This window comes from Lutra lutra, chromosome 5 (genome assembly GCF_902655055.1).
Source record: "Lutra lutra chromosome 5, mLutLut1.2, whole genome shotgun sequence".
NCBI classification, from domain to species: Eukaryota; Metazoa; Chordata; class Mammalia; order Carnivora; family Mustelidae; genus Lutra; species Lutra lutra.
This window is the reverse complement of record NC_062282.1, coordinates 30,834,089-30,862,004: the sequence shown is the minus strand read 5'-3', so window position 1 is coordinate 30,862,004 and position 27,916 is coordinate 30,834,089. Positions and strand designations below refer to the sequence as shown.

At 42.4% G+C, this 27,916-nt stretch overlaps 1 protein-coding gene across 1 annotated transcript in view; it reads right to left on the bottom strand.

Annotated features, from left to right (window-relative positions):
- Window positions 1–27,916, bottom strand: part of EGFLAM (EGF like, fibronectin type III and laminin G domains) — a 200,753-nt gene that overhangs the window by 73,573 nt on the left and 99,264 nt on the right. The window contains exon 7 of the mRNA XM_047729084.1: window positions 23,696–23,862. Coding sequence (XP_047585040.1) covers window positions 23,696–23,862 — 167 coding nt within the window. The remainder of the gene's footprint in view (window positions 1–23,695; window positions 23,863–27,916) is intronic.

The window sequence follows — 27,916 nt, the reverse complement described above, 5'->3', positions numbered from 1 at the left end:
GCTACAGGACCACGAGGGGAGAATTCGAGAGATAAGTGACACCATAAGACGAAACAACATTAGAATAATTGGGATTCCAGAAGAAGAGGAAACAGAGAGGGGAGCAGAAGGTATACTGGAGAGAATTATTGGAGAGAATTTCCCCAATACGGCAAAGGGAACAAGCATCAAAATTCAGGAGGTTCAGAGAACCCCCCTCAAAATCAATAAAAATAGGTCCACAACCCGTCACCTAATAGTAAAATTTACAAGTCTTAGTGACAAAGAAAAGATCCTGAAAGCAGCCCGGGAAAAGAAGTCTGTAACGTACAATGGTAAAAATATTAGATTGGCAGGAGACTTATCCACAGAGACCTGGCAGGCCAGAAAGAGCTGGCATGATATATTCAGAGTACTAAATGAGAAAAACATGCAGCCAAGAATACTATATCCAGCTAGGCTATCATTGAAAATAGAAGGAGAGATTAAAAGCTTCCAGGACAAGCAAAAACTGAAAGAATTTGCAAATACCAAACCAGCTCTACAGGAAATATTGAAAGGGGTCCTCTAAGCAAAGAGAGACCCTAAAAGTAGTAGATCAGAAAGAAACAGAGACAATATACAATAACAGTCACCTTACAGGCAATACAATGGCACTAAATTCATATCTCTCAATACTTACCCTGAATGTTAATGGGCTAAATGCCCCAATCAAAAGGCACAGGGTATCAGAATGGATAAAAAAACAAAACCCATCTATATGTTGCCTACAAGAAACTCATCTTAAACCCGAAGACACCTCCAGGTTTAAAGTGAGGGGGTGGAAAAGAATTTACCATGCTAATGGACATCAGAAGAAAGCAGGAGTGGCAATCCTTATAGCAGATCAATTAGATTTTAAGCCAAAGACTATAATAAGAGATGAGGAAGGACACTATATCATACTCAAAGGAACTGTCCAACAAGAAGATCTAACAATTTTAAATATCTATGCCCCTAACGTGGGAGCAGCCAACTATATAAACCAATTAATAACAAAATCAAAGAAACACATCGACAAGAATACAATAATAGTAGGGGATTTTAACACTCCCCTCACTGAAATGGACAGATCATCCAAGCAAAAGATCAACAAGGAAATCAAGGCCTTAAATGACACACTGGACCAGATGGACATCACAGATATATTCAGAACATTTCATCCCAAAGCAACAGAATACACATTCTTCTCTAGTGCACATGGAACATTCTCCAGAATAGATCCCATTCTTGGTCCTAAATCAAGTCTCAACCGGTATCAAAAGATTGGGATCATTCCCTGCATATTTTCAGACCACAATGCTCTAAAGCTAGAACTCAATAACAAGAGGAAATTTGGAAAGAACCCAAATACATGGAGACAAAACAGCATCCTTCTAAAGAATGAATGGGTCAACCAGGAAATTAAAGAAGAATTGAAAAAATTTATGGAAACAAATGATAATGAAAACACAACGGTTCAGAATCTGTGGGACACAACAAAGGCAGTCCTGAGAGGAAAATATATAGCGGTACAAGCCTTTCTCAAGAAACAAGAAAGGTCTCAGGTACACAACCTAACCCTACACCTAAAGGAGCTGGAGAAAGAACAAGAAAGAAACCCTAAACCCAGCAGGAGAAGAGAAATCATAAAGATTAGAGCAGAAATCAATGAAATAGAAACCAAAAAACAATAGAACAAATCAACGAAACTAGGAGCTGGTTCTTTGAAAGAATTAATAAGATTGATAAACCCCTGGCCAGACTTATCAAAAAGAAAAGAGAAAGGACCCAAATAAATAAAATCATGAATGAAAGAGGAGAGATCACAACGAACACCATAGAAATACAGACAATTCTAAGAACATACTATGAGCAACTCTACGCCAACAAATTTGACAATCTGGAAGAAATGGATGCATTCCTAGATACATATAAACTACCACAACTGAACCAGGAAGAAACAGAAATCCTGAACAGACCCATAACCAGTAAGGAGATTGAAACAGTCATCAGAAATCTCCAAACAAACAAAAGCCCAGGGCCAGACGGCTTCCCGGGGGAATTCTACCAAACATTTAAAGAAGAACTAATTCCTATTCTCCTGAAACTGTTCCAAAAAATAGAAATAGAAGGAAAACTTCCAAACTCATTTTATGAGGCCAGCATCACCTTGATCCCAAAACCAGACAAGGATCCCAACAAAAAAGAGAACTACAGACCAATATCCTTGATGAACACAGATGCCAAAATTCTCGCCAAAATACTAGCCAATAGGATTCAACAGTACATTAAAAGGATTATCCACCACGACCAAGTGGGATTTATTCCAGGGCTGCAAGGTTGGTTCAACATCTGCAAATCAATCAATGTGATACAACACATTAATAAAAGAAAGAACAAGAACCATATGATACTCTCCATAGATGCTGAAAAAGCATTTGACAAAGTACAGCATCCCTTCCTGATCAAAACTCTTCAAAGTGTAGGGATAGACGGCACATACCTCAATATTATCAAAGCCATCTATGAAAAACCCACCGCAAATATCATTCTCAATGGAGAAAAACTGAAAGCTTTTCCGCTAAGGTCAGGAACACGGCAGGGATGTCCGTTATCACCACTGCTATTCAACATAGTACTAGAAGTCCTAGCCTCAGCAATCAGACAACAAAAGGAAATTAAAGGCATCCAAATCGGCAAAGAAGAAGTCAAACTATCACTCTTCGCAGATGATATGATACTCTATGTGGAAAACCCAAAAGACTCCACTCCAAAACTGCTAGAACTTGTACAGGAATTCAGTAAAGTGTCAGGATATAAAATCAATGCACAGAAATCAGTTGCATTTCTCTACACCAACAACAAGACAGAAGAAAGAGAAATTAAGGAGTCATCCCATTTACAATTGCACCCAAAACTATACGATACCTAGGAATAAACCTAACCAAAGAGACTAAGAATCTATACTCAGAAAACTATAAAGTACTCATGAAAGAAGTTGAGGAAGACACAAAGAAATGGAAAAATGTTCCATGCTCCTGGATTGGAAGAATAAATATTGTGAAAATGTCTATGCTACCTAAAGCAATCTACACATTTAATGCAATTCCTATCAAAGTACCATCCATTTTTTTCAAAGACATGGAACAAATAATCCTCAAATTTATATGGAACCAGAAAAGACCTCGAATAGCCAAAGAATATTGAAAAAGAAAGCCAAAGTTGGTGGCATCACAATTCCGGACTTCAAGCTCTATTACAAAGCTGTCATCATCAAGACAGCATGGTACTGGCACAAAAACAGACACATAGATCAATGGAACAGAATAGAGAGCCCAGAAATGGACCCTCAACTCTATGGTCAACTCATCTTCAATAAAGCAGGAAAGAATGTCCAATGGAAAAAAGACAGCCTCTTCAATAAATGGTGTTGGGAAAATTGGACAGCCACATGCAGAAAAATGAAATTGGATCATTTCCTTACACCACACACGAAAATAGACTCAAAATGGATGAAGGATCTCAATGTGAGAAAGGAATCCATCAAAATCCTCGAGGAGAACACAGGCAGCAACCTCTTCGACATCAGCCGCAGCAACATCTTCCTAGGAACATCACCAAAGGCAAGGGAAGCAAGGGCAAAAATGAACTTTTGGGATTTTATCAAGATCAAAAGCTTTTGCACAGCAAAGGAAACAGTGAACAAAACCAAAAGACAACTGACAGAATGGGAGAAGATATTTGCAAACGACATATCAGATAAAGGGCTAGTGTCCAAAATCTATAAAGAACTTAGCAAACTCAACACCCAAAGAACAAATAATCCAATCAAGAAATGGGCAGAGGACATGAACAGACATTTCTGCAAAGAAGACATCCAGATGGCCAACAGACACATGAAAAAGTGCTCCACATCCCTCGGCATCAGGGAAATACAAATCAAAACCACCATGAGATATCACCTCACACCAGTCAGAATGGCTAAAATTAACAAGTCAGGAAATGACAGATGCTGGCGAGGATGCGGAGAAAGGGGAACCCTCCTACACTGTTGGTGGGAATGCAAGCTGGTGCAACCACTCTGGAAAACAGCATGGAGGTTCCTCAAAATGTTGAAAATAGAATTACCCTATGACCCTGCAATTGCACTGCTGGGTATTTACCCTAAAGATACAAACGTAGTGATCCGAAGGGGCACGTGCACCCGAATGTTTATAGCAGCAATGTCTACAATAGCCAAACTATGGAAAGAACCTAGATGTCCATCTACAGACGAATGGATAAAGAAGATGTGGTATATATACACAATGGAATACTATGCACCCATCAAAAGAAATGAAATCTTGCCATTTGCGACGACGTGGATGGAACTAGAGGGTATCATGCTTAGCGAAATAAGTCAATCGGAGAAAGACAACTATCATATGATCTCCCTGATATGAGGGAGAGGAGATGCAACATGGGGGGTTGAGGGGGTAGGAGAAGAGTAAATGAAACAAGATGGGATTGGGAGGGAGACAAACCATAAGTGACTCTTAATCTCACAAAACAAACTGAGGGTTGATGGGGGGAGGGGGTTGGGAGAGGGGGGTGGGGTTATGGATATTGGGGAGGGTATGTACTATGGTGAGTGCTGTGAAGTGTGTAAACCTGGCGATTCGCAGACCTGTACCCCTGGGGATAAAAATATATGTTTATAAAGCTGTAAAAAAAAAAAAAAAGAAAGAAAAAAGAAAGGATGAATACCCAAGTTTTGTAGAAACATGGATGGGACTGGAAGAGATTATGCTGAGTGAAATAAGTCAAGCAGAGAGAGTCAATTATCATATGGTTTCACTTATTTGTGGAGCATAACAAATAGCATGGAGGACAAGGGGAGATGGAGAGGAGAAGGGAGTTGAGGGAAATTGGAAGGGGAGGTGAACCATGAGAGACTATGGACTCTGAAAAACGATCTGAGAATTTTGAAGGGGTGGGGGTTGGGAGGTTGTGGGCACCAGGTGGTCGGTATTGTAGAGGGCACGGATTGCATGGAGCACTGGGTGTGGTGCAAAAATAATGAATACTGTTATGCTGAAAAAATAAAAAATTAAAAAAAATAAAATGAAAAAAAAATATTTACAATGTAAATATATGTACTATGCATATAATTTATATATATATATAAGTTAACATATACCTGCATATATTATTTATAGGCATATATACCAATAAAGGTAGGTAAAACATATAGTCAATTCATAAAATAAGTAATAAAGTTAGAAACTTATATTTGACCTCACTAGAAATAAGGAAATGCAAATCAAAGCAATAAGGACATATCAGTTTACCTCCATCAGATTGACTCTATTTATAAGTCTGATGAAACCCAATACTGGCAAGGATGGGCAGCAAGAAGAGTTTTGAACACACTGTCTGTGGAGGGGAGGTAGCTACAAATATTCTGAGGAACAATTTTCTACCAGGTGACAGAGGTGAAGATATGCACTCACTCATTTGTAAGCTCATACTGTGAGAGGGGTGGGAGGGGGGTGAGGGGGGAGTTCTTCTACACATGTTCAAGGAAACATACATGAAGTTGCTCATTGCAACATTGCTTTTAATGTTAAAAAAATGGAACAATTTAAATGTCTAACATCAAAATAGTTGATAAATAGACTACAGTGTACTTAAATGGTAGGAAACTACAGCAGTGAAGCCAAATGAACTAGAGCTTTACAATTCAACTTGCACGAGAGTCAAAAATATAATGTTGTGGAGAAAAATTTGTCACGAAAGGATACTTGCATGTCATTGAATTTATAAGGAGTGTAGAAACATTCAAAACAATATCCTACTGTTCATAAATAAACATATACATGTTAGCACGATGATTAAACATGCAGGGAAACCACAGCACCAAATGCAAATATCTCCAAGAAGATGGTGGTGGGGGGAGGTCCAGGGTGCCGAGTACAGGCTGCCCGTTTCTGTGATGTTTTATTTTTGTGACACTGAAGAAAATACAGCAACTGTTAAGATTTGACAAAGCTGGGTCATGGATATAGAGGTATTCCTGACATTTTCCACTATGTTTGAAATTGTTCATAATAAAAAAAAAGCAATGTAACAAAGCCAGATTTTTTTTTTTAATTTATTTGACAGAGAAAGAGAGATCACAAGTAGGCAGAGAGGCAGGCAGAGAAAGAGGGGGAAGCAGGCTCCCCGCTGAGAAGAGAGCCTGATGCGGGGCTCGATCCCAGGACCCTGAGACCATGACCTGAGCCGAAGGCAGACAAAGCCAGAATTTTATAAGGAAAAATCCACACCTAAGACAGTAAAGACCAAAACTGATACTGGAGAAACTTGAATTAATGATGTGGGGGTGAACCTGAGAAATGTTCCCAGAAAGATGAAAACATAGGAAAGAAAATCTGATCTACCAGATGAGGATATAGAGGACAAGATCCAAACCAAGGGATTATGGATGTTTATTTAACCTTTACCAGAATGACGGAAACATTTCTCCTGTCTTAGGAATCAAAAACATAAAAATAAAACTTGTCTGAGCTGGGAAAAAAAATGGAGACAGTTTGAAAGAGCTAATATTGCTGCTAAAATGAAGAGACCTACCCCTAGATATGAACCAATAAGATTCCTACAGCAGAAAGAAGAGCCATAGGAATCAGGATGGTGATTTCTGTGCAGACAAGTTGGGGAAGTAAAGAAATAACTTGATGTTGAAATACACAGTCCCGGGGGTGACTTGTCAAGACTGTATTAGACAGTTAGGAAGGCAGAGGACATTCTACCAACTTCAGAATGTGTCTGAACTAAAAAGAATGAAGACACTTTCAAAATACCCTTTTGAACAGTTTAAAGGAAAAACCTTGGTATTCAGTAACAGAATGCATTAGATGTTAACTTCTAAAATACACATGAGGAATCTGCTGAATAATTCTGAAAGCATATTAATCATCAATGCTTCTAATTTTCTAAGGGTTTTCCTTCTGTCAAGTCTGATTATCCCCACAGAAACACCATTAGTCAGCTACAATCCAATTTTTAATGAGGATCAGTAAGATTCTAGCCATGCAAAAAATATTTCTTCACCCATTAAACCATTATTAAGGTCAGTATTCATTATACTGCTCAATATTCTTTACAAAATGATTCACTTGGTAATTTCTTTCTATAGCTGTATCCAGAAAAAAAAAAATCAAAATTTCACTGATAAATGGGTTTGCATCCTTGGGTCCGATACAGAGAGTTCTCTAAGACCTTGATTTTGTTCTTGTCTTTGTTCATAAGAAGTTTAGAGTTTGGTCACCCCCAGGACTTAAGTGACTGTCTCATCTCATACAATTATATTTGTATTTCTGATTTGTTTTCTGATCATCTTATCAGATTTATTTTTAATTGTGTGTGTGAATGTGTGTGTGTGGCTGTGTATACAGACTTTCTCAAATTGTTTTTTTTTTTTAAGATTTTATCTATTTATTTAAGCCTCAAATTGCTTTTGTACATTGGTGAAACAGAAGTGATTTCAAACTACATTCAAATGTCTTGGGTGAACTCACATTCCGAAAGCCGGCGTGGCTCTTGTAGACAGTAACCCTTGATGATGAGTTACAGGAAAGACCGCCGGTGATCATTAAGCTGGAGAAGGACCTACGTGCGCTGTCCTGATGAAAACAACTTCTATGTTATGACTATCATCATCGGAGGAGAGCCAGTCTTAAATTAGGGAAGCGAGTCTGGCTTATGTCCTTACTCTGACCCCCAATCCTGTCCCATAGTTGATTGAAAACCCCACAGAGAGTCTGTGACAGGAGCAAGCCAAACCCGCTCCAGGTCATGGATTAAGTTGTGCCCAAGAAACTTTTTTCCCAAAATAAATGGGACCAAGAGTAATTTGTTCTCACTTTCAAATAGATATTGGCATATTGATTAAACCTGCACAGAGAGCGAGGGGAAGCCGGGGGCTACACTGAGGGTTTGCAGGCACTGACGCGTCAGAAACTGTTCTCCATCAGAGAGAAAATGATGAAACGCTCGTGCTGAGAATTCACTGCTGGAAGAACAAATGCAATCATCACAGCGCTTTCTATGGGAGAATTTCCTTATTCCATGTTGGAAACTTACACCTTGAGAAATGATCATCTGGCTAGAATCTGCTGAGCAAGAAAAGATGAGAGTGTGGAAAGATGCACCGACTCTGGCGATAGTCTGGGACGGGGGACTCCTGCGAGGAAGCCAGGAGCAACAAGGCAAGAAGGGCTGGCCTGGGGCCAGATCATGAAAGACTGTGAAGTCAGGTTGGGGAGATGGTATTTACCCTGGGAACAGGAAGAGCAGGAGAGTAACATGCTAATGAGGGTGGTTTTACATTAGCATAGCACGAAGGTCCGGTATGGGGGCAGGGGGTTCTAAGTTCTGCCTTTGTGCCCCTATATCTTTTGGCCTCATGCACATCCTCAATGATCTCCCTCAACACCCCACCCAGGAAACCTTCTACCTGGATTCTCTTGTTCCTCCTCCCCGGCCCCTTTGGAGAAATCCCACTCAGCCATCCCTCAGGTTACCTCACTGGGAAGCCTTTGCCAATCCACCTTCCAGTTTCCTGATCCACAAAACCCAGCCCTGTCCCCTCCTCTCGGAGCTGCGGTGCATTCTGTACACAGCACATCACTGCACAGATAGTTAGTGGTGGTCTGTCCACTGGGCTGGATTGAGAACCCCAGGAAGGCAAGAACTGGTTCATTTCTCTCTGAAAAAGATGTTTGGCCAGAATAACTACTTGTGAAATTAATGGCTGATCCTTTTGGGGACTTCTATACAGAATATGCCCTTGCTTTATGCCTTTCAGTGCTAACCTGGATTTATATGAAACTGTTCAATATTCTTACACATTTTGTTCAGTATTATTCAAACTCCAGATTCCGAACACATTGTGAACAATAGAAATAATTCACTGGGGTGTGACCACATTTTTTTTTTTAAATGGAACCAAATGGTATAAAAATAGAAAGCTCTGCCTTCGGCACGGGTTAGTATTGCTCCAGGAGACATCTGTGCGTGCGTGCGCATGCACACACGCGCACACACACACACATTACAGTTGCATTTGTATGCGTTGGGCTGCAATGCAAACTGCTTCTTCTTATGGGGGGGTCGCAGCCCCCAAAAGTTTAGAAATACTTCACTCTAGTTGATTTTCTGAATGCTAGTCAATTTTCCAGTGTGATCGCCATTTTACTGTGAGCAAAGTTTAGATTTTCTAAATTATTTTAATCTTAAGAGTCCTTCTCCAGCTCAGCACTATGGACATCTTGGGATGGGTCACTGTTCGCTGTGGAGGGCTGTCCCGTGCGTCATAGGGCACTTAGCATCTTCCCTGCCTTCTACCCACTAGACGCCGGTAGCACCTTACCCATTGGTGTCAGCCAAAAGTGCCTCCAGGCATGGCCAGCTGACCCCTAGGGGGAAAAATTACCCCCAGTTGAGAACTACTCCTCTATGGTGCCCCCAAATCATTCAGGCATCCAGACAGCCTTTAAGAAATGAGTAAGACAAGGGACACCTGGGTGGCTCAGTTGGTTAAGCATCTGCCTTCAGCTCAGGTCATGATCCTGGGGTCTTTGGATCAAGCCCCAGATTGGGCTCCTTGCACAGCAAGGAGCCTGCTTCCCTCTTGTTTTCTGCCTGCTGCTCCCCCTGCTTGTGTTCTCTCTCTCTTTCTCTCTCTCTGACAAATAAATAAGTAGATCTTTGGGGGAAAAAAATAGAAAGAAATGGGTCAGGAGGCATTCTCGGAAGCAACAAGAGTGGAGAAAGACTACCAGTACTTCTGGCTTAAAGAAGCAGACCCTTGCAGCAAAAGAGGCATCTCCAGAAGCTCATAGGGAAGGTTCCCACTGGGACCACAGAAGCAACTATCTCCTTGCTCTGAAAGGAAGCTACAAGTATGTGGGAGACCTTGGAAATTAAGTGTAGGTGGCAAGGAGTGACACTGCTCTTATGGGGCAGGGCCCGACCATGAGTGCAAGTGGGGTCTTTGCAGCAGAGAGGTGGGTAGGAGATGGAAAGAGCACTGGCCAGAAGTTCTATGAATCTGACACACATGGCCACTAACCGGGACCTAAAATTAGTCACTTAATCTGGTGGTGTTTCAGTCCCTTATCAGAAAATTGTGACAGTTTGGCTAGGTCCTAAAACTACCTGCTAGTTTCAAACTTCCTTGATTTGGTTTGGCTCTCTACTTTTCTTTTTCATGCATATTCTCCTTAAAGTAATACAGAATTGCCTCTCTATTGGGCTCCCCTCCCCTCTGTCAATTTCTACACCATAGCCATAAAGATCTTGTTTAAAATGTAGGTCAAATCATACCATCCAGCTGCTCAAAACACTTCAAGGTCTTTGCATCTAACTTAGAATAAAACTCAAAGTCTTCATCAACACCTACAATGTTTGACCCCTGGCCTCTGGCTACCTTTCTGATCTCATTTCCTGTCCTTCTTTTCACTTACAGTGTCCCTGCCACAGGAGCCTCCTTACTATTCCTAGAGTATCCTGAGCCTCCTGTCACCCCAGGATCTGCACACTTGCTGCTCCCTTCACATGGAGGGACTCCACTCAAATCCCTCTTTCGGTAGCTATCCCAAACAGCAGTTCCCACCATCCTCCGTGCCCTCTTACTCTCTTTTTTCCTCTTAAGACTCATCATTAAAGACATATTCCTTATGTATTACAGTATAATAAAGACTTAGTTCATCATCTACTTACTTTCTGAGACAGACTCTCCCACATATGGGCTCCATGAGGGAAGGGATCGTCTATCCTGTGGACTGCTAAGCCCCAGCACCCAGAATTTGCCTAGAATATTATAGGCATTACATACCCATTTTAAACATGAATTGGCAAAAGAGTGCTTAACCAGGTAAAAGAATCACTGTAGATTCAGAAACTAAGTTCTTTACTGTCTCGAGCATCCTCAAGACTTAACATAATTACCAACGGTGATGTATGAAGCAAAACACCAAAAAACAAAAACAAAAAAAAGCCTGACTTCAAGTTGTTTATAGCCCTTTTTACCTCTCACTCTTGTAATTTTCATTGTTCCGATTCTTTCTAAATTTGACGGCTCTTTATTTCATCTTATTTTAGAAATTCACTCTATCGGTTGGTTCTTGGTACCATGAGGACTCAGCATCGGTTATAAACAGGGTGTTGTTACAAAGCCCTCAGCTCTCTCTGCAGATTTCAGTTTGTGTTTGCAACTTTTCTTTCGATTGCAGAAATGCAAATGTAAAATGAGTTGTTCTTTCCAGTGTTGGCTGGGACCATTAACTATGGAAGAAGTCAATCATGAGAGGCAAGGGCAGGGAACTTCTCTCTTCTGGGTCTCTACCACATCAGGGGACTACAAACTGATCCCAAAGGCTCTTCCTGCTCTGTAAGTGTGGGGACTCCCGCCATCTGCTGGATGACTTGTGAACTACCGCCATCTGCCAGGTGGGTACATCTCCTTTCTCCTGAGGAGCAATGGTTGATCATTCCCCCATGTCTGTGAGCCTTTCGACATTTGGCCTTCGGAATCCCTTTATGACCAGATGACCAGGACTACTGATGGGAGCAACATTGCACTAGGCCAGAAGAGACATACATTTACTTCTTTAAATATGGTAGACACTGGGGTTTGAGTAAGATGGCAGCGCTGATGGGAGTTTCCTGCCAGATTTCTAGCTCACCACACTGGTGGGAATGAGACGCTGGAAACAAAAACTCCAGTATGAGACCTGAGCTTCAAGGAGGAAGATTTTTTTTTCTTTTGAAAAATAGTTTTGTCTTAAAAGTGTGTGTGAACAATGTGCTTTACTATGTACATTACTTATCAACATACTCGCTAATAGAACAGGTGAGAGTCTTAGGGCTCAGAAGCCATCCTTGTCTGCACATACGAGTCCATCTATCAGTATCTATAAGGAAAGGATAACAGTCCTGACCTGCTCTGCCGTATCGAGATATCAGAAGGGGAAATAGAAACATGGCCAAGCTGAAACATGGCATGGCATTATTGGGAGGCCTGTCTTTGTATATAATAGTGAAATAATCTAAGTGTCCATCAATAAAGAATTAAATCACATGGTAGAGCTTCCCAATGGTATACACCATAGTTATTAAAATCAATGATGTAGATCTCTATTCACTGGTACTTAAAGATGTGCATAGCATTTTGTTACACAGAAAAATTATATGCACCATGATCTCAGCACTGGATTCAGAAAAATCCTGCAAGATCATACATCACTATGTAAATAGTTGCTATGCCTGCATGCTGAGATTAGATGGAATTTTCATTTGGATTTTTTTTTTTTTACATTTTTAATGTTGTTTGAGGGTTTTTTCTAATAATAGGTATGGGTTGCCTTTTCTATTTCAAGACAACAAAAAAAGCTATTTCGGCTTTGACAATGATTGCAGTGGTTTCCCTGGTTGGTCTCACGGCTCTTACTCTGGCCCCTTCCCGTACCAGTAAGAGTTCTGTCATTGAAACCTAAGGTCTTTTCATTCCTCTGGCCAAGCCCCCAACCCTCAGTCTCCCCACCTCCCTTCCATTAAAAGCAATGTCAAATGGCCTTCAAGGTCCTAATCGATCGTTACCCATGACTTCCCTCATCTCCCCTCATCACCTCATCTCCTTACAGGCATCTCCCCAAACACCCCTAATCCATTCACACAGGCCTCCTTGTTCTTCTCTGAACATCCCAGAATGCTCCTCCATCAGGGGCTCTGAATTTGTCTAGAACACTCTTCTCTCAGGTGGATTGATGGATAGATTAGATATGATAGGTAGACAGATAGATCAATTGATAAATCAATTGGTTTATTGGCCAGGTACATATATCCAGAAAACTCACCCCATTTTTCTTACTCAAATATCACCTTCTCAGGAAGGTTTCTCTGACTGCCCATCCCCTTGTCTGCTCTGGATTTCACCATAGCTCTTATCCCATCTGACATACTATCTACATTTTTTTTTAAGATTTTATTTACTTATTTGACAGAGAGAGAGAGATCACAAGTAGGCAGAGCGAGAGAGGGGAAGCAGACTCCCTGCTCAGCAGAGAGCCCGATGCAGGGCTTGTTCCCAGGACCCTGAGATCATGACCTGAGCTGAGGGCAGAGGCTTAACCCACTGAGCCACCCAGGTGCCCCACTATATACATTTTTTTAATTGATCGGTTCATTGTCTGTCTGCCTTAACTAAAACATAAGCTCTGCAAGGTCAGGGATTCTTTTTGTCTGTTTTGTTCACCGCTGAATCCCCAGCACCTAAAACAGTGCTGGCCTAAGTATTTAGGGCAGTGGGCACTAAATATTTGTCTGAAGGAGCAAATCGGTATATTGTAAAATAACTTGGAGGAACTGATTCTTTAGGAAAAAGAAATCCCACAAACTTTAGGAATCAAGCTGAAAATAAGGTTATCACCAAACTGCACTCTCATCCAGGACCTGCAGCTAAGTGACCTTGAGAAGACTGTTGAGTCATTCTGGACCTCAGTTTCCTCATCTGCAAAACGAGAAATCAGTCCTTCCCCACTCTAAGCTTACAAACTTTCAACCAACAAAAGTTTGGCTGTGAAACCCGACTATCTCCTCTGTTCAAGGCAAAAGTTAAAAAGGCAAAGATGAATGAGATAAGGTTCCTGCTCTGAATAAGATTAAAAGGCAAAAACATAATCTATATTATTGAAATCCGTGTAAGGACACAATCTCTTCCTATATGAGATGATACTATTACATAATCCTTTTGGTAGATTCCTTTCTTCTGTCCCCCAGCATCTTCCTCTCTTCCTCCCCACTCTGCCCTGGGCCCTGGGAGGCTGACCTGTCAGGCCACCAGCTGTGATTTGACCATCTGGAAAGTACGAGGATGGGGGAGAGAAGTCAGCGTCTCTGTTCTCCAACCTCCACACCACGAGGTTGTCACGGCTGAAGGTCACAGCTCTTGCTGGATGGCTCTCCCTGTCTGCCTCCAGGTTCTGGCCATTGCTTGCCTTTGCTTTCCTTGCAAAACAGTCCTTCACTAAACTCACTTCGAATGGAACAACTGTGTCTCTGTTTCCTGCTGGAGCCTGTTGACGTCGGAGATCATTAGAGAAGTCAACTTTCCTTCCACAGTTGCTTCTTACTTTCACATTTGTTTTGTATCTGCTTGTACCATCAGACGCGATCCATCAAACCCAGCCAGCACGCACTGGGTCCCTCCTCTGTGTCTGTCCCTGCATCTGGCTGATTTCACGGGCCTCCTCTCCCATGGAAGAACGTCAGTGACTCGGGGATTTTGAAGGTAAGAGACAATCCTGGTGGAGAATTGTGTAAAAACAAGAAGTGCTCCAAAGGAAATAGGGAATGTTTAACCATGAAGTAAGGAATACAAAAGAAAGAAAAAAAATGGGTCATAAGGACACAGAAGGAAACAAAAGGAAAAATAGTGAAGAATATTTGAGTATTACTTCCATATTTGAATGCTTCAAAATCCATCGACACAGAGCTCAATACAGAGTACCTCGCTGCTCATAGTGTGGCCGGAGTAGCAGCTGACCTAAACGAGAACATCACAAGTGACTCTTCTTTGGAAAATTCTATTTTCTTCTCATTTGTTTTAGTCTCTCTTCCTTAGTGAGCCAGAGGGGGTAAAACATCTGCGTAGTGATTCTAAGCAAACATATGGAACTGCAGAAGGTACAGAGGCCTCAGAAGAACGATTACAAGGTAGCAGGTATTTAAACAGCAAAGTGAATCATTCCCTTTAGAACCAATAAAGCTGTGTACATGGGCACCCCTCAGATTTACATGCATCGAGGCATTAGCTAATCAATGGAGCGATTACCGCTGAGGGCACCTGAACGGAAAATCCAGTTCTGAATTATGTTTATGCACAAACTGCCCACTTAAAATGCAGATTTAGCTAGGATATGAGGGAAACAAATGATTTGTTCTTCCTCCCGGTCCCTCTCTCCCTCTTACATTCTAAAGATTTATGCATCCAAGAAGCTCACCAATTTATAGGCCGAACCCAAGCTCAGGGAGCAGCACCCAGCAGAACAAACTTCCTCAGCTTTCTTGCTCTCCCTGGACAGCAGCACAGACCTGCCCAAATGCACCTAGGTGGCAGGCTCTCTGGGGCTCTTATCTGTTTCAGAATTTTTATATGAAAATTAAAATTAAGTTTCATGGGGAAATTCAATTGCCATCAAGGAGACAATTTCATTAGTATGCACAAATGGATTCTTTCCAAGTTTGACAAAATTGCTACCAAGTAGATTCCCCAAATTTTCTGGACAGTCTCCTAAAATCTGTGGGGGGGGGGGCCCAAGTAATACATACCACAGAGGTCAGCAAACTATGGCCCTCCAGCCAAATCTGTTTTTATATTGATGAAAGAAATTTCTAGGCCCAAGATGGGGTCATTTCTGCCAGGGTTAGCACATCAGCAAACAGTGACCTAGGTATCTTCTGAGTCCCTTGTAAATGCCCCTCTTGACTAGAAACGAGCTCGAACACCCAAGCCAGCTCTGAGTTCTATGCTTATCTCCTTCCTGATTCATTTTCTATTTTTCTCTTCCTGCTGTTCATTCTTTATCCTTCAGAAGCTTCCTGCCTCCCACCCCATTCTGCAGCTTTCTGGAGCCTGGAGAAGAGAGACTGCTCAATTCGTGAAGTGTTAAATACAGTTTGCTTATATCACCTAAATCATCATCTTTAATCCTTTTAATAGTACACAAGTTATGTGGTTTTTCCTTTCTTAAATGAGTGAAAAAAGGGTTGAAAAAATATTTTGTCACACAGGAAAATGACATGAAATTCAATTTCCCATGCCCACTGATAAAGTTTTATTGGAACACAACCACACATGTTTTTTATTGTCTATGGTTGCTTTCACACTACAACAGCAAAAGTGAACTCAGAAATCTCAAAATATTTACTACCTTGCCCTTTACAGAAAAATCTGCTCACCCCTGTCTAAGTAAATGGCTAACTTTGGGGAGGTTAAAAACAAGCAAATAAGAGTGAAAGGTACATACAGTATTATAACTATGAGGGTTCCCCCCTCACTCTTCTTGCCTGAATTCAGGATGTGCTTGAGTGGTGAGAGAGATGAAATTTTGTTAGCAAAGTTCATTGTGCCTTGCAGTTTTCATTATCTGATGTCTTTTAAATCTGCAATCTTTTAAAACCAACCAACCAACCAACCAACCAACCAACCAACCAACCAAATCCATCTTAATGATTCTATGTGACCTAACTATTGTAGCCTCTTCTATTCTTCCACTCTGTCAGGACAGTTTTTGTCTCTGAACCTTTGTTTCTGAGTTCTGACATTCTAATGCCCTCAAGTCCCAGAAGCAGAACTCAGGGTATGGAGTCTTAAAGGAAAAGTGAGAGACCGGTAGGTGATCCCCTGGTCAGTTACACGTTCAGTAATTATGCATGGAAGAAACACTTACCAACATCTCCTTCATCTTGAAAAGTGGGTAGATGTCATAATCTCTGTTTCACATGTGTTCCCTCAAAATGGTCTTTAGAAGTAGGAAACATTATCTACCCCTGACATTATTGTACCCATTTTAGAGATGAGGACACAGAGGCCCAGAGAGTTTCAGTGACATTCCTGAGTTCTTACAGCAAGGTGATAAGAGAATAGTTTTGGCACTCAGATCCAGACATGCCTAACAGATCCATGTTTAGATGGAGATTCTGCTCCATCTAAAGGTACAGTATTTGGGGGCAGTGAGGAACTTTCAAGGGTTGGTGAGGATTTTTCATAGGCACTGACTAAAAGAGGCAGTAGGCTGTACATAGAAGTCACGGGGATTTGGGGAGAAGCTGCTTCCAGACCCCTCCTGTCTGCTTCCTACCCATCCCTGGTGCCCGCCACTACCTTCTGTCTCCACTCGCTTCCCCTCTGTTCACTGTTGGAGCTAGTTCAAGGCATTGCTACCAAATAGGAGCCCTTACTAGTGACTGGGGATAAAGGAAATCTCTTTTGTGGCTAGGTATGGGACAACATGTTCCGAGGAACCCCAGTATGCTAAGCAGGTCTCTGGGGAGACAGGCAATGAAAGACAAGGGTTCAAATCTCAGAGCAACACCAGGCACAATCAGATTCACCCATGGACATTCGTATGGTGAGGGTATAAACAGATACACAGCCAACACCAGCAGCAATGTCCTAGTGAGCAGGAAGGTAGAGACCAGAAAAGGGGGAGGTGGGGGAAGAGGGAACATCATAAAACCAGGTCTATTCTAGAAATTTGATTGATTGGGGCCAGGTGGGTTGTTTCAGCTCAGTAGAAGAGAGTGTTTCTCCAACTACTGTAGTAAATGGAGGGTGGAGGGTTGGGGGAAGCGTGTGGCGAAAACCAAACCCATACTGGACATCTCATACCTTCCTAGCAATCTCTGAAGGTCTAAAACCGTAATTAGATTACCTAAAACCAAAGGAAAAATGCGCTTAAATTTAGCATAGAAATGTTAAAGCTTATTCTAATGATCGAGAAAGAATAGGGGAGTAAACATGGGTTTGGTCAGAAAATGTCTCTCCCTTCCTCACCCCCTATTAGCAACTTGTGCACTTTTGATCACTGGACTCTCTCTCAAAGGCTTCTTTTCCATCCTTTAGTGTCTTGAACGTAAACCCCCAGACTTTGCTCTCTTCCTTCCCTCCCCCCTCTTCCCTCCCTCCCTCCCTCTACTCTACTTTTTCTTTTCTGTGACACATTGCAATTCTGGAGTTGGACTTTTCCTGTGAACCTTGCCAATGGGGAAACCTGATGGGTTTCTAGACTCCCTTTCTCCTCCATCTGCTCTTGAATTCCCCAAACAGTGGCGGTAGAAAGTTTCCAGCCTCCAAAGTAGTCCTGGGCTCTTGTCTGAAGTCACATTTAGTTATTCACATACTCGATAAATATTTATGGAGCACCTACTTGGTACAGGGTGTTGGGGACACAACCTTGAGCAAGGCATTCCAAGTCCACTACGAAGCTTATCCTAGAGGAGGGATGCAGAGACCACAATGGCTTCAGGCAGTGAAAGTGCTCTGGGGAAATTACAGCAGGAATGGGGCTGAGGTGAAGGAGAGTGCAGTGAAGCCTGTCTGAGGAAGGGACAGCTGAGCTAGAGGGGTACAAGCAGCAGTCAGGGAAAGGTCTGGGAGAGAGAGTTCCAGGCAGAGGAAACAGTGGGTACAAAAGCCTCATGGCAGTTAAGAACAAAATGGCGTTTCTGAGGAACAAAACAGAACCTTCCCCTGGGACAGCCCTGACAATACTAAGTGCATGGCAGTGAAGAACTTACTGGTTATTTCTCTGACTAAATAATGAAGATAGAACATGAGAAATTAAGTGGCCGAGGGTGGTCGGACCAAATTCCAATTCCAGCAAAGGTTATGTAACCCTACAGTTGGCCAAACATGTGAGTTCTCTTTCATTCCCTTTTCATCTGTCTTTGGGAAAACGAAAGAAAAAATTTGGCTTTTTACTTCTACCATTTCCATTATCCCCAGTTTGTGCCCTCTTTTACTCTTTCTATCCTTCTCAACCCAGCTAAGCCTGGATCCCAGCCAATAAGTGGCCACCAGATGGGGCCAACACGTGTCCTACAAAGTCACACATGTGTGCCTGTGTCATTGAGGCTCCATAGAGCCCCCTGCTCTGACCGGGTACTTTCTGAGATAAATCTCAGGGGGAAAGCACACCACCAAGCAATAAGGCAAATGATAATGTTGTTGGTATTTCTTTCTTGAAGAAAAAAACAAAAATGAGCAGGATGGGGTAAGGAGTGGCAGACCGTGACCTTGTGTTTGCATTTCCTCAGGGGAACAGAAGAGGCCCTGATATGTGTGGAAGGTCACCAAGGAGAGGATGGATGTAAATACAGAGGAGCATCACTGTTACTCAAGGTCACCAAAATGATTCTATTTCTCGTTAGAGTCCCTGGATCCTGAAACATCTTGGTATTTTCTCCCCATTCTACTTGTAATTTGGTAGAGCTGAGATATGATGTGGAAGTTGGGCATACCGGGCACCATGTCAGAGAAGCCATCACACCTTTGCTCTTCCTCACTCCGGGTGAGCACCAAGGAAGGAGAACACCGGGCCCCGGCTTTCACTGACCACACACACTAGCAACTGAGAGCCACCAAGGGCCCCTCTGAGCAGTGATGGGGCTAAAAGGGTCTGACATTAACAGGTCAGGGGAAGTCAAAGCCCTGTCAGTAGAGCTGAGATGGTATGTCTCCGTAGGAAAGGAGGTGGGTGCAGGCCTAAAGGAAGCCACAGAGGGGCCCAACCCGTGGTGGCGTCTAGGGTGGGGTCTGAAGGATTCCCGGTGGGCAGTCTCCACCTTGGTGGTCAGCGTGAATATTCTGTTCTGAAGTTCACCACTGAGGAAGCAAAGAAGGTACTACATACACCAAGGAAACACCCCTGTGAGAAGGACCCTGAGGTAAGGAGGAGGAGGAGGGGCGATGAGGACTGGGGACTTCCCAACAGGCACAAATACGGGTCTCACAAATCCCTTCAAGGTGGCCTTCAAAATATTTCACCACTGGCTTGGGTTCTAACCGATGAGAAGGGCTGCCAACTGTCAATGCTGATGATTCCCAGTGGATTTCAGGCCTGCCTGTATGTTTTATTCCCATTTTTGTATATACCGTATACCTCACAAGTTAAAAAAAAAATTCTATAGATTTGTTCTGTGCTGGCAAACATCCTTAGTCCATAGATGCCACAAGAACTATTTTTTAAATTGCTGATCCTTCTGTGCTCACGCTACTCTGCAATAGAAAAGTAAGAACCTCCTTTGATTTGAATCTGGCTCAGGGAAGTGGCTTTGCAGTCAGCTAAGCTTGAGTTCAAATCCTGCCTTTCAATGACTATTCTTGGCAAAATATGGAACCTTTCAAAGACTCGATTTTTAAAAATTTATAAGGGGTATTTTGCTATGGTGAGCGCTGTGACCTGTGTAAGACCGCTGAATCACAGACCTGTGCCCTGAAACAAAGAAAACATTATATGTTAATTTAAAAAAACAGTGAAAAAGAATAATAAAAAAATAAAAAGGGATACTATTCCTCCAGCGCAGTGCTTCTGTGAGAATCAACATCGAGGGGCAGCTGAGTGGCTCAGTCGGTGAAATGCTGACTCTTGGTTTGGCTCAGGTCATGATCTTGGAGTTGTGAGATCAAGCCCCACATCAGGCTCGTCACTCAAGCCTCTCCCCCGCTCTGGGCCCCCCCTATCCTCTCTGCACGTTCTCTTTCGCTCTCTCAAATAAGTAAATAAATTTAAAAAAACAAAAGAATTAGCATGGAATTTCCTAAGTAATGTGCTCAGCGCAATGCCTGGCTCATGGGAGGTTTTTGCAATGGTAGCTCTGAAATTGAGAATTTATTTTCATTCAGATAAGTGCTAATTGGTAATTAGGTTATTTCATATATGGGTTTGGGAAACTAATAATCTAAACTAATAGCAAAATAAGAAGTGTGAATGTGGCAGAATATAGGGTTTTCTAAAATATTTGAAGCAATCATGAGGGAAAAAAATCCCAACTGAAATACCACTTATGGTATTTCATGCCTTCCTGAAACCAACCCTCTAATCAATTCTATTTGTTTTCCTGATTTGAGTAGCTGATTATATGTAAAACACAGTTAAATTTTATTTATTTCAGAATATTTCATAGTTGAGAGTTCTCACTGAATCAGCCCCCATCCCGACCCATAATTACTTTGCAACGATATAGTCTTAGCTCACACAGGAGACCAATCGGAACGTAACGTTATGTATCTGTGAAGCAATTTCACAAGCCTTATCCCACTTCATTCACAAAGCTGCCACCCACCCAGGGGGAATAAGCATCAGAAACTGTAAGCCCAGACCAGTGTTTCCTTTTTTTTTTTTTTTTTAAGATTTTATTTATTTATTTGAGAGAGAGAAAGTAGGCAGAGAGGCAGGCAGAGAGAGAGGGGGAAGCAGGCTCCCGCTGAGCAGGAAACCTGATGCGGGGCTCGATCCCAGGACCCTGAGATCATGACCTGAGCTGAAGGCAGAAGCCTAACCCACTCAGCCACCCAGGCGCCCCCCCTCTTTAAAAAAAAAAAAAAAAAAAAAAAAGCTTAAGAGGCATCCCAACCTCTGTCCCCTTCTGGGACTGCATGCAGCCTCCACACCCACACCGGGGACCAGCACAAGTGGTCACATCTCATCCTTCTGTCTCCTTGTCTATGTGGAGAAGGACATATGGGAAAGCACAGAGGAAAAGAGCATGGGGCAGCTCACAAGACAGGAGCGAGAAACTGGACATTGGGGAAGCAGTGGGTGGGGAGTACACCGCACAGAGAACACAGAGCATCTGCTCACCCTTGATGCAGAAAGAAAGACTGCACATGTTGAAACATAGGCAGATCCCGGGGCCTGCTCCAGCCATGGTTGCCCCCATTTTGGCCACACACTCCAAAGCTGAGCCAAAGATGATAGCAAGAATCTCATTCAGCAAGAGTGAAAGGAGATCATTCCTGGATTTGAAATAGAATCGCTAACATTTTTTTCTGGAAAGAAGGCCCTCTATCCCTTGTCATATAATTGGGGAAGTTTTAGCTTCTAAATCCTAAAGAAGAAGGAGCATGAAACAATTGGTGGGTAATGATAGTTACTGTGTATGTATGAGTGTATGTATGAGTGCATGAGAGAGAGTGTGTGTGTGTGTGTGTGCGTGTGTGTGCATACGTGTGTGGGGTGGCCTCGCCAAGCCCCATGACCCCCAACAATTCAATATGAAGGAAGAAGCCCTGAAATTCAAGGTTAAGGTACAGGTTTTTTGTTTTGTTTTTGTTTTGTTTTCAGAAAAGCCAAAATTGCTAGGACTTGGGGAACGTGGTGAATCTGCATCCCTGGAAACAGCCATGGCCTTGGCCATGAGCCATGTGGATGCTGTGTGAGGATGGGGAGGAGCTTATTAAGACTGACTAACCAGTATAAAGAGGGCTCTGTGCTGGCCAGTAGAAAGCAACTGGCAGGGTTAGGTAGGCTTCTTTTCTTTTTTTTTTTTTAATTTAAAATCAATTTAATTAAAATACAGTGTATTATTTTCAGGGGTAGAATTTAGTGATTCATCAGTTGCATATAATGCCCAGTGCTCACTCCATCACGTGCCCTCCCCTCCAGCAACCCTCAGTTTGTTTCTTATGATTAAGAGTCTCTTATGGTTCATCTCCCTCTCTGATTTCACCTCATGAAACAATAGATGTTGGCAAGGAGGCAGAGAAAGGAACCCTCTTACACTGTTGATAGAATTGTAAACTGGTACAGTCACTCTGGAAAACAGTATGGAGGCTCCTCAAAAATTAAAAAAATAGAGCTCCCCTATATATAGACCCAGCAATTGCACTACTAGATATCATTCAGAAGATACAAACATACTGATCTGAAGGGCCACCTGTACCCCAATGTTTATGCATCAATGTCCACAACAGCCAAAATATGGAAAGAACCCAGATGTCCATAGACAGATGAGTGGATAAAGAAGATGTGGCATATATAATATATAGACTAGAATAGAATATTACACAGCCATAAAAAAGAATGAATATTGCCATTTGCAACAACTAGAGAGAATTATGCTAAGTGAACTAAGTCAGACGGAAAAAGACAAACAGCATGATTTCACTCATATGTGGAATTTACGAAACAAAACAGATGAACATAGGGGAAGGGAAAGAAAACCAAATGAAGGTCGGCTTCTTTTCTGAGACTTCCTCTCCAGGTGAAGAGGACCTGAAGTAGCAGCAGGGATCTTTAGACACAGGAACTGGGAGGAATTTGTTGTTAAAACTAAAAGATTACAGAGTTTTCAAACAAAACAGTGCCAACATTCCAGTTCTCAGACCTCCCTACCACAGTGCTCTAAGTTTCCGTCACTGTCACTGTGCCCCCATTTCCAAAACACAAAGATTTCTAAGCCAGGGTTGACCAGGTGGTCTAAGTAGTTGACTTGTGGTTCTTACCTGAATCCTGCAGGAACTTCTTCAACCCCGGACCATAATCAGAATCTGAATTTTCACAAAATCCCTGGGTGATATGACAGCCAGTGGCCCAAGCTTCCTCGAGCCCCCGCAGGGAGGCATTATGACAAACAGGAACCTTTGCCACGGGAGGACCCCCAGCTACACGCCAGCACACCAGTGACTTTGATTCTCCCTATCATTCCGCGGGACTGATTTAACTTGAGTGTCCTTGGTTATGGAGATGAACGCTAGCCCCAAGTAGTCTGAGAGCATTATTTTTTTTTTTTTCTCCAGATGAACCCATTTTCTCAAAAGATGCAAAGGCCAGGTGGTGGGGGGAGGCCACACATCATCTTGGTATGTGGCTTGTTCTGTAATTGTGAAAGAACGCTGACCTTGAACTCCCCAAGGATGAGGCAGAAATAAACCTTCTGCTGACCTCCTGTACATAGAAACAGCCCGTGTCCCTGTGGAAAGCCTCGAACTTCCAAAGTGCTGGGAAAAGCACAGCAGGAAAAGCTGAAGATAACCTCAGGGCGGGCTGTCCTTCTGCAAGGCACTAAGAGACCCCAGGCAGGCGGGTCCTCATCAGGCAACCTCAGCAAAGCAGCTACGTCTGTCCTTCCGAAGAGCCAAGGTACTCACAGAAGGTCCTGATGGTGTCGCTGGGCTGGCTGCGGGGGCCGCGGCCATGGGCGTTCACAGCCCTCACTGCGAACTGATAGCTGGTATCCGGATCCAGGCCCTTGATAACCATGGAGTCCATCTGGATCTGCTCTTGGATTAAGGTCCAACTCGCATCCAAATCCGGCCTTTATTGATTATAAAAACAAAACAAGAAGCAGTAATTCAGGAGGAGCAAAAGGGAAGGGCAGCTTGCCGGCCATGTAAACTGATCACATACAGACTTTAGCAGCAAGTTAACTCTCCTATCTAAAAGTCATCTTGATTTTAAATCATAGGTCCTAATTATTAGGTTCCTGCCAATAAAGCAAGTAGATCGTTTTTAGGGTCAGTTTAAAGCACGGTTTCAAGATCATCTGTTTTTCCTCGGCATGGGCTTGACTATGGTGAAAAGATTCGCACACAGGAGTTCATTCTCAAGGACTTTTGCTTTCCAGATGTTTCATAAACAAGCCTTCCCCTAACCGTCCCCATTCCCAGGGGTCAGGAGGGCACAGATTCCATCTATTCACAATCTGTGCACAAAGTAAACAAATGCAAGTTTTATAGGGTGACTAATTGCATGAGCTTCCATGGGAAAACTCAAGAAGGTGGTCACGGCCATTTTTGTGCTTAATGAAATTGTACAACTGTGCCAACTCGCTGAATTTTCATACGTTCTTCTAAAAACCCAACGGAGAATGCAGACCCTCGCCTAGGGCTCCCACCTGGCAGGCAATCAGCAGAGGGTAAGGGGTACAAATGCTGTGGTTGGAGAAAGCCACTCAAATCCTGCCTCTCCTACTTAACAGCTGCTACTGAACTTTTCTAAGTAATGAAAGTACTTATCCAAGAAGACTGTCAAGAAGATTAAATGAACCTATATCCTCAGCAGAGTGCCTGGCATCATGTGGTAAACACTTGGCGTATTTGGGGCATTATTTAGGGGACTTACCCACATCACCGAGTGAGTAGACCACCCCAGGTCACCTGCTTAATACTCTATACCTGTGTGCACCAGTACGGTGCCCCTAACCCCAGGGTGAGTCAGCCCGTGAAATACAGTTCATCTGAATGAGTGAGATGGGCCACGAGTGTAATGCATACGTTGGATTTCAAAGGAAGAAAAGAATGTAAAATATCTTACTGATCACACGTTGTGAGGATAATATTTTAGATTCAGAGGGTTAAAACATATGTTATTAAAATTAATTTCACTTTTTTCTTATTGTCTCTTTAATGCCACTATTAGAAAACTTCCAATTTCACATAGGGTCTTTATTAAATTTCTACTGCATAGTGCTACTCTATAGGGCAGTATCCCAGCAGGGAGAAGAGCACCCCAGGTAATAAGAACTCCAGAATGAAACTTGGGGACTGCCTGAGTGGCTCAGTCAGTTGAGCTTCTGCCTTTGGCTCAGGTCATGGTCCCAGGGTCCTGGGATCGAGCCCCACATCGGGCTCCCTGATCAGGAAGAAGCCTGTTTCTCCTTCTCCCTCTGCTTGTGCGCTCTCTCTCTCTCTCTGTCAAATAAATAAATAAATAATTTCAAAAAAGAAAAGAAAAGAGAAAAACTTGGGAATGATGGTACATGGCTGTGGGATGGTCTCAAGGGTCTAATCGAGCGGGTGTTTTGTGATCACAGTGAAGAATAGCTACATTTGTCAAGTGCTTGTAAAGAACCAATCTTGTTCACAGTATCTATGCAGGAGATACTAATATTAAACACCTCTCTCTTCTTATTTTTACAGAGGAAACTGAGGCATTAAATGAGTAAGTAACCTGCCCAAGTTCACACAGCTGATAAATGGTGAGGTCAACATGGGTGGAGAGGGAAAGGCTGGATTAAGAAGACCCTTGATACTGGATGAAAACTTAGGGCTGGTGTAGCCACTCTAGAAAACAGCATGGAGGTTCCTCAAAAAGTTAAAAACAGAGCTACCCTATGACCCAGCAAATGCACTACTGGGTATTTACCCCAAAGATACAAATGTAGTGATTCAAAAAGGCATGTGCACCCCAGTGTTTACAGCAGCAATGTCCACAATAGCCAAACTGTGAAAAGAGCTGAGACGTCCATTGACAGATGAATGGATAAAGAAGATGTAAGATATACACACATACACACACACATATGCACATATCACATATATATATATATGATGGAATGTATGATATATATCATATATATCATATATAGATTTATGATTATATCATATGTCAATCATATGACATGATATGTATAACATATGATATATATGATGGAATATTACATGGCCATCAAAAAATGAAATCTTGCCACTTGCAACAATGTGGATGGAACTAGAGAGCATTATGTTAAATGAAATAAGTCAATCAGAGAAAGACAATTATCATATGATCTCACTGATATGAGGAATTTGAGAAACAAGACAGAGGATTATAGTGGAAAGAAGGGAAAATGAAACAAGACAAAACCAGAGAGGAAGATAAACCATAAGAGACTCTGGAGGGTTGCTAGAGGAGAGGGGAATGGGAGGGATGGGGTAGCGGGGTGATGGACATTGGGGACGGTATGTGCTATGGGGAGCCCTGTGAATTGTGTAAGACTGATGAATCACAGACCTGTACCCCTGAAACAAATAATACATTATATGTTAATTAAAAATAAAAAAAAGGAAAAGAAAACTTGGGGCAGTCGTGGTTGGGCAGGCTATTCTCCATCCTTTAGCCTGCTTCCTGACCACTTCTCAGTTGTTCGATCGTTAAATGCCTCTGCTCACAGATATTTAGGGGAAGGCAGAAAGCAAAAGAGTGATGTTTATCCTTCATGAACAACTTATCAGGCAAGGAAGTAGAGCCTTATTTTGCTGAAAGGAGATGCCTGGATGATCCATGGATTTCTCAAATGTGTGCTTGCCTCATTTCTCACTGGCAGGAATTAAAAGCCAAATGGAGTCCTTAAGCCCCATCAAAGATGTTTCCTCAAGCTCACCACGCAAACAAGGAGTCTGTGGGGCCCACGTCCCATAAGAATTCATCTGTTTAGAGAAGCAGTGGCCATGGGGCATGCTCACTGGAGGAAGCAGGGCTCATTTCTCTTTCTTGATATCCTTTCCCCAAAGACGGACTTCTTGTATAAACTAACTTTGTCATCAAAGAGAAAATCTCAGTGAGCGGATGGAAACACATTTACAAATCCAAATTAGAACAAAATCACATCACAGAGGAAAGCCACCAGGGATACCTAAAAGTTGACAGAAAAGATGTGATCTTTAGCTAAAACGTTCCTGTTCTTTGCTAAGCTTTCCGGTGGCATTTATAGGGGAAATGACATGTAACTGCTCTCAGAATGTGCTACTGTTTACCCAGGACGACCTGCAAATATCTGCTACAATCTACAGGTAGAAATATTGTATTTGCTCATTTAATGCAGGAAAGCTATCTTTTCAGAAAAGAAGAGATTGAAATCATTAACATTTAATTCATTATGTCAAGTGAGAGAGCAAAGCTCATGCGGATTGAATACCAGTCCAAAACCTTTAACATCTTGCCTCCAATTTTGTCACCGTTTCGCATTTAAATGTTTTTAGAGTCTCTTCATGTACAAAAGTGCAAAGGTGAAGTTGAGAGAGAGATAACTAGGCAAAAGGATTGTGTCAGATCACCCTCAAACAACAGCTTTATCTTTCTCCACTGAAGAAAATCATTCTGTTCTGACTACAAAGTTGCCAGTCAAATCCTCATAACCACACCGGCCTTCCAATTTCCCCATCAGCAAAAAGGCATGTGGCGCGGAGAGTAAACCAGGAATGTGCTGCCATCCCAGGCAAAAATGGGCAGTCACCAGCCTGGTGGGCACTTTAAACACTTTTCCACATAACAGGATAGGGTTAGGTTGGGCGTCCCACATCCCAGGAGATCAAATGCCTTTGGAAGGTGTTTCAGCAGCAGAAGGAGGGTCTGATGGGGCAGACAGACTGCAGTCAGCAAAACCCCACTTTTTGACTCAAGTCATTGAGACTCACGGGTTCACTGTCGTGGGAAGAAGCAGCACCACCAGCGATGTTACCTGGTTATCAAATAGCTTACAGATCAGCTGGTCCAGATGTCTGAGGGCTCTCAGAAATTACATGCAAGATTTTACGTGTGAGCATCATTTCCGTTCCTACGTAAAGTGTCCTTAGCTTCTTATCAGTTTCTCAAAGATAATCATGACCCCA